At 36.8% G+C, this 8,391-nt stretch overlaps 1 protein-coding gene across 1 annotated transcript in view; it reads right to left on the reverse strand.

Annotated features, from left to right (window-relative positions):
* LOC106879644 (centriole and centriolar satellite protein OFD1) overlaps positions 1-8,169 on the reverse strand; it is a 79,141-nt gene extending 70,972 nt beyond the window's left edge. Inside the window, exons 1-4 of the mRNA XM_014929306.2 lie at positions 8,158-8,169; positions 6,813-6,881; positions 2,943-2,973; positions 68-175 (exon numbers count right to left, since the gene is read on the reverse strand). Of these exons, the coding sequence (XP_014784792.1) occupies positions 68-175; positions 2,943-2,973; positions 6,813-6,881; positions 8,158-8,169 (220 nt within the window). The remainder of the gene's footprint in view (positions 1-67; positions 176-2,942; positions 2,974-6,812; positions 6,882-8,157) is intronic.
* Between the last annotated feature and the right edge of the window lie 222 nt (positions 8,170-8,391).

The following is an 8,391-nucleotide window of genomic DNA, read 5'->3' on the forward strand; positions in this document are numbered from 1 at the left end:
TATATTAAAACTTTATAATTAAGTTTTTCAAAAGAAAAAGAAATTGCCAAAATCTGTTTAAATTTACCTAAAGATGAGGTGGGGTACTGTGTAGAAAATTCTGTTTGTATTCCAACATCATTTGATACTTGTTGGAAAACCGATGTTATCACACTCAGTAATTCCAAAAGAAATCCTGCAATTAAAAATATATGTGTATAGAAACATACCTCAACATCATTTCATGTTATGCTTATTTAGACTTTGCGTAATTTTTTCTTTTTAAAGAAAGTAATGGAGAAAAATAAACCTCAAATTCAGTTGATTTATCTTTCTTTACACAGGTCTAAGTCAACATTTAAAAGCATAAGAATTAAAAGTAAAAACACCTAAAGATTAATAACGAAGTGGAAAATCAAATGAAATACATGTGAAAATATGAAACAAGCCATTTTTTAAAACAGATATAAGATAATAAAGTTTTAAAAATGTATTTTTGTGTTATGTCATTTTTTGCATGTTTTGGAACCAATTAAACTGAGGTATGCCTATATATAATTAATTAGAAATATCTATAGACACTGGGACTCAGAGGGGATGACAGGGGGCCGAGATCCCTGGTAGTCTGGTGTGCTTGAGAAGACATGTCAAGCTAAGTAAAAACATGCTTGTTCTTGCATACAAACATGTTCCCTGCATCCCTCTTAGGCTGAGTATTCCTAATCTTGCAAGCTTGTAGGCGCTGGTGCCACATAAAAGACATCCATACCGCTGCCACATAAATACATCTGTGCCGGTACTGCATAGAAAGCACCCAGTACACTCTTTAAAGTGGTTAGCATTAAGAAGGGCATCCAGCTGTAGAAACCCTGCCAAAACAGACATGGAGCCTGAACAGCCCTTCAGCTCCTGTCAAACTGTCCAACCCATGCTAGCATGGAAAAACTCAGATCATTATCATCATCAGCAGCAGCATTATTTTAATACCATGCTTCCATGAAATCAAGGTGTGATTAAGTCAGCAGTATTTGTAGGAAAGACGTCGTTCTTACGTTATGCTTACATGTGATCTCATCATTCGTTAGATTTGAACAAACTACTCATTAACAAATATTCCTTGATCTTGCCTGTGTCTGCTTGAAACTATTTCATTCTGTATATACCAAAGAACAATCTGTCACCAACCCCACCATGACCTTCTCTCCAACTTTTAACCCTATAACATGATCATTCCATTGCCTTTCCTGAACTCTTTCATGACCATGTTTCCTAATGAAAAACACAGTTCTAAGTTTCAATTAATCATGAAAATCATTGAGAATTTGGAAGGATTTTGTAAAACATCTGATATTTTTCATTAATTAGAATGATGGATGCATAGAATCTTTAGAGTGTAGGACAAGATGCCTGGTGGTATTTCTTTCACTTCTTTGTCCTGAATTTAAATCTTCATGTGGTGAACTTTGTCTTTCATCCCCCTGAGGTCAATAAAATCAAATCATCATCATCATCATTTAACGTCTGTTGTCCATGCTGGCATGGGTTAGACAGTTTGACCAGGGCTGGTAAGCTGGAAGGCTGCACTAGACTCCAGTCTGATTTGGTATGGCTTTTTATGGTTGGATGCTATTCCTAATGCCAACTACTCCGAGAGTGTAATGGGTGCTTTTACGTGCCACCAGCATGGGTGTCATTTGCATGACACCGGTATCTGCCACAACTACAATTTCACTTGGCTTGATGGGTCTTTTTCTCAAGCACGACATAATGTCAAAGATCTCAGTCATTAACTCTGAGAGGCCTAACACTTGAAAAAGACTCAACCACTTTGCCTCCATGGAACTCAACATTTGAAAGGGACTCAGCCACTTTGTCTCTGTGGAGCCCAACACTCAAAAGGGACTCAGTCACTTTGCCTCCATGAGGCTCAACCACTTTGCTTCTGTGAGGCCCAATGCTCAAAACGAACTCAGCCATTTTGCCTCTGTGGGGCCCAATGCTCAAAAGGGTCTCAGCCACTTTGCCTCCATGAGGCTCAACCACTTTGCTTCCGTGAGGCCCAATGCTCAAAAGGAATTCAGCTACTTTGCCTCTGTGAGACCCAACGCTGGATTCAATTTAGTTGATTTCATCCTCTCTCAGATATCAGGCTCTGTGCCAATATAAGAAACAATTATCTAAAGAGTGCTTGGAACACAACATAATTGTTAAGTTAATTTGGGTTTTATGAGGAAAGGCATGATTGTGTGGTTAAGAAGTTTGCTTCTGGACCATGTGGTTTCAAATTCAATCAGTTAGTATTGTTTCAAGTATCTTCTACTATAGCTCTATAATTGTGAGTGGATTTCGTAGACAGAAATAGAAAGAATCTCATTACATATCTATATGTGTGTGCATGCGTTTGTGCCTCTTTGGTTTGACATCACACGATAGTTGAAAAGGAATGTCAATGTAATACAAGTGGTGTTCCCTGTCTATAATGTTCTGTGATGACATGTCGCACCATGAAGAGATATTACCTCATTTGGAAACAGGTGAGGATTGGCAACAGTAAAGGCATCCAGCCACAGAAAATTTGCTTCAATGAATTCTATCTGACCCATGCAAGCTTGGGAAAAATGGACATTAAAACGATGATGATGGCAGTCAGGGCAATGATGATGAGGGGGGTGAAAATTTCTAAAATGGGGACCTTTATATCACAGAACAAGAAATGGTCTTAAGTGAGTTAGAATCAAACAAGTTAATAATGTTCTTCAAATTGCAAGGACAAATTATTTATTTCTGGGTTTAAATTTTAGCTTAAATACATTTTACTTTAGTCAAATTTTGAAAAAATGATTTGGTCATTTCCTTTCCTGATTATAAAGAATGTGTTTAATTGAAATGCAGAGTTCATTAGATGTGTGTATGCAATTAAAAAAAAAATTAAATAATTAATAAATTATTAAAATTGGTATTACCGTTTTTTGAATCATTTTCCGTATTTGATAGCTTAAAAAAGAAAACAAAAAACAAAAAAAGATTTGAAAGCAAAATTACAATTTTAATGGTTATTTTTATATTTTATTTGTTTCGGTCATTGGACAGTGGTCAAGCAAATCGACTCCAGTACTTATGCTTCCTTTTTTTAAAGTCTGGTATTTATTCTACTATTGGCCTCTTTTGCTGAAGCACTAAGTTACAAGAATGTAAACATACCAACCCTGGCTGTCAAGCATGTGTGTGTGTGTGTGTGCGTGTGTTTGTTGTGTGATAAACATAAACACAAGACACACACACACACACACACACACATATATATAAATATAAGGCGGTGCAAAAGTAGGTATGCAGTTATAGAAAAAGAAAACACATACAATACTCATTTATTTTTATCAAAAGAATTAAAAGTTACGCTAAAAGTATTATTATAGCTATGATGAATGTATCATTATGATTAACAACACTGAAAATATCAAAAATGAGGCTAACTAATTTAATGTGCTAATAATTTTAACGAATTATTATAACACTGGTGTGATACTTACTGTATGTCTACTTTTGCACCCCTCCCACTGTATATATATACGTATGGTTACTTCACCAGTGCTGGAGCCATGTAAAAAGCACTTGGTACACTCTGTTAAGTTGTTGGTGCTAGGAAGGGCATCCAGTTGTAGAAGCCATGTCAAAGCATACAGAACGTGGCAGAGCCCTCTAGCTTGTCTGTTCTTGTCAAACTGTCCAACTCATAAGCATGTTAAAAAAGAATGTAAAATGATGATACATATATATATATATATATATATATATATATATATATATATATATATATATATATATATATATATATATATATGTATAAGTGGCTGTATGGTAAGAAGCTTGCTTCCCAACCACATGTTTCTGGGTTCAGTCCCACTGCGTGGCACTTTGGGCAAGTGTCTTCTACTACTAGAGACTCAGACTGACCAAAGCCTTGTAAGTAGATTTGGTGGATGGAAACTGAAAGAAGCCCATTGTATGTATGTATGCATTTGTGTGTTTGTGTTTGTCCCTCCACCATTGCTTGACAACCGATATTGGGTGTGTTTACATCCCATAACTTAGCGGTTTGGCAAAAGAGACCGATAAAATAAGTACTAGGCTTCCAAAGAATAAGTCCTGGGGTCGATTTGCTCGACTAAAGGCGGTGCTCCAGCATGGCCGCAGTCAAATGACTGAAACAAGTAAAAGAGTAAAAGAGAGTATATATATATATATATATACAAGGTGCAATCTGGAAGCTTCAAGGCTTCTCCAGGAGAGACATTTATTAATTCGAAAGAAATCCAAAACTCTAATCTCCTTCAAATTAGGATGATCCTCTCACTCCAATGCACTTGCTTTAGTGCTTCAGCCACTTGGTGAAGGCCCCATCAAAGTGCTCCAAAATGAAGGTGTCCAGGACCCTTGTCACAACCTCTTTCATCTCCTCAGTGTCTTCAAGCCAAATGTCCTTGAGGGTTTCCTTCATTTTGGGGGACAACCCAAAGTCACAGGAACATGGTAGGGAGGGTGAGAGACAGTTTTGATGCCCACCTCTGTCAAGTACTTGGTTACCATCATCATCATCCAGAAATTTGAGGACTTTCTCAACCAGCTCTGATGATCTGATGTCCATCTCCTTTCCACACCTCTCATTGTCTCTCACCTTCTCTCCTACCATCCTTGAACATCTTGTTCCAGTGAAAACCAGATGCTTGGCTCATACGGTTCAATCAATAAGCAGTCTGGAGTTCCTGTGTTCAGATTAACATAAAACAATATTGCATAGCAAACCCATAGCAAACCTTCAAATTGTCCCCACATTCTGGCTGCGTTCTGCAAATTAGTCAGCTGTGACAAGCAATGTTTATTAGCATGTGTTCAAAGTGGTGTGACAGCTGTCTCCTTCAATTTAGAATAAAAAAAGTTGGCAGGTTAGCTTATTTAGATGTGTAGTAATGATATACTAAAAAGGCGGCGAGCTGGCAGAAATGTTAGCACCCTGGGCAAAATGCTTAGCGGTATTTCGTTTGCTGTTACGTTCTGAGTTCAAATTCTGCCGAGGTCGACTTGTCTTTTATCCTTTCGGGGATGATAAATTAAGTACCAGTTACGCACTAGAGTCGATATAATCGGCTTAATCCCTTTGTCTGTCCTTGTTTGTCCCCTCTATGTTTAGCCCCTTGTGGGCAATAAAGAAATAAGTAATGATATACTAAAAATAAGATAATCTAGGATAGTTATAACTGCTGCTCCTGAAAAAGTTTCAAAACTTCTGGAATGCACCTTGTGTGTGTGTGTGTCTCCTTGTCCTGACATTGTATGATAGTCATAAAATGCTTGTCACTGTCATATAAGCAATGTCATTTGTTTCCAATCTTCTGTGAGAACATGTCTGGCCATAGGGAAATATTACCTTGTGCTTGGAAACAAGCAAGGGTTGGCAACAGGAAGGGCATCCATCTGTAGAAAATCTGCTTCAATAAAAACTCTGTCCAACCCATGCAAGCATGGAAAAACAGGCATTGAAATGATGATGGTAAACAAGAGGAGATTTTGTGGTGCTTTACGTTTTTGCCTGGAGAGACTGACTCATCTTCTTCTTCCTCACCCAGTCTTGCTCTGCTTGTAGCAAGAAGCAGCCGTGCATCAAGATATCACAGCAATCTCTCAGACCAGAACTCACGTACAAATGCTTGCAACAGAGTTGGAGTCTGCTAAATGTAACCAATGACCATGTGGTGTTGGTAAGCAGCTTATCTGGTTGAAGTCCATCATGTAACTTAATTATTTAAGCACTATGTATTAATCCTTCAGAATTTAAACTGGCCCAAATATCCTGCCTGTCTTCTGTTCAAAGCAACCAGTTTAGCTTCCTTCACCTACCTTATAATGTAATTCTAAAACTAAAGAATCACCACATTGAAATCTCAAAGCTACATGATAATGCATGATTAATTCAAAACAATGTGAATAAATAAGCATTACATTTCACAGAATAAGCATTACATTTCACAGAGTAATCTGAATGTTAAAGGGTTAATATTGTTTCAGTTATGCTTTACATACATTAATTATTTGATTGAAATGAATATTTACTCTTAGTGAAGAATTAACCCTTTCATTGCCATTTCTCTTGAAATATACTGAAATATAACGAAGAATTTAATAAAATAATTAATTTCAGTATTTTGTCTGCAAGATTCTTGATGTGAACTGATGTGTCAGAAAACATTTTATTGTATCTTAGGTGGATCGTTATGCCAATAATAAACATGCACTGGTTTTGTTTCGTAACCATTTAACCGGGGCATGTCATAGATGGAGTCATGAATGGTAATGAAAGGACTTTGAAACAAACCTAGCTGATTGATTGACTGAACAATTAATCAAATAACCAATTAGTTAATTGGTTAGTTAACCAATTAAGGAACAAGAATGAAGAAGTGAAATAGAACCAGTGCATGTGTTTATAATTGACATAATGACCTTCCTAAAACACAACAAAATTACTAGAGTAACTTCGTCATTATTAATTAAGAGTTTGGAACATAAATTAACATGAAATTTTGATGGAAGATTTTAATTTAGATCATGTTAAATCAAGGAAGTTTGTATCTTAGAATCAGGGAAGTCACAGGTGGGTGGTATGGTATCAAATGGGTTAACACAATCAAGCCCGACCCTTTTAGCTATTATTTTCTTCTGATTTTATTGAAAAAGGTCGTTTATTTTTATTTAAAAAATTGAAGCTTTTAAAATCTACATAGAATATCTTGCAAATACATTCAATGAAATTAATGCTGCTTTTAACGATCACTTACTAATATTTTGTAAAGATCTGAATGTGGATTTATGTGGAGCAACCGCAGGAGTTCCTGGTTTGATAACATCTGCAACAAGGCATAAAAAAAAAACATAATTAAAAGTACATTTCTGCAATAAATAAAGAAAACATAACTGTTTCATCATCATTTAATGTCCATTTTCCATGCTGGCATGGGTTGGACAGTTTGACAGGAGCTGGCCAGCTGGGGAGCTGACCAGGCTCTAATTGTCTGTTGTAGCATGGTTTCTGTGGCTGGATGCCCTTCCTAACACCAACCACTTTACGGAGTGTGCTAGGTGCTTGCTTCTATATATGTTATAAATCCTTCCATCATTACGAAGCCATGTAAAACACAGCCAGCACACTCTGTTAAATGGTTGGCATTCACCAGTAAAAACCATGCCAAAGCAAACACTGATCAAGCCTCTGGCTCATCTGTTCTTGTCAAACCATCTGATCCATACCAGACTGGAAAAGAGGATGTTAAATTACGAAGATGATCATGATGATATCTTCAGAATCTGATTATATATTTAATTTGCTCTGAGAAAGCTGATTATGTTAAAATAAATTCAAGTTAAAAAGTATGCATATGCCTAAATGATATTAGATATACTCATAGCTAACTTTATTGGTAGGTTGATAGAGATTGCAACAAGAATGAAAATCACAATATTCCAGTTGACGATCTTTAACTTCCACTTTTCTTCACACTAGACTAAATATGATTAACAGGGTGAGTGCATTAACTTATGGTATTTTTAGCAATTGTTGTTGCTTAGTTCTGACTCAGCCTTGATTGAGAAGATCCAGGCATGATCATTTGTCTTTCTGTAAGTACTGTGTACACCAGATAATGTCAGAATGGTTGGTATTTAAAACAAAATGTTATAAGATCAGTTGTTTTCAATAAGAAAAAAAATGCAAAGTGGTTGGTGATGGAAAGTATGCCCCTCCCCCCCCTCACAAACAGCACAGTGCAGTGTGAGATATAGATTTCATAAGCTACCTAAGACTGAAGTAACTCCAGACACAAACTGATATAAAGAGTAGATTAGCTGCAGACAACCATTCTGGTGCTGGTACCAAGTAAAATTTATCCAGTGAATTCTGTAAGAATAAACAACAACAAAATTGCTCGGTATTACCTGTTACAGTATGTACCAGATAATGTTGAATTGCAATGAGGTCACAGGACATTATGAGGTCTTCTTAATTGACCTCTTCTATTTGTATTTATCTTTTTGCAGCTCCTACTCAGAACTCTCACCCTTTCCTCTAAACATAAGCCATTATGCAGCTCCTCTACAAGAACCTGTTCCCCACCTTCGCTATCATACTTGGATCCCCATGTCTCCAAGCATAAAGCTAGCCTTACCTCCCCACCACTCCCATGAACTGCCACAAGTTTCTTAGTCTTGCAAGCTCCGTGGTGACCTGAATAATGTTGGTGGCACAAAAAAAAGCCATATGCATTGTAAAGTGGTTGGTATTGGGAAGGGCAGCCAACCACAGAAATCATGCCAAAGCAGACAATTGGAGCATGATGCAATCTTTAGACCCACTGGATCCTG

The sequence above is a fragment of the Octopus bimaculoides genome, chromosome 16 (assembly GCF_001194135.2).
Source record: "Octopus bimaculoides isolate UCB-OBI-ISO-001 chromosome 16, ASM119413v2, whole genome shotgun sequence".
NCBI classification, from domain to species: domain Eukaryota; kingdom Metazoa; phylum Mollusca; class Cephalopoda; order Octopoda; family Octopodidae; genus Octopus; species Octopus bimaculoides.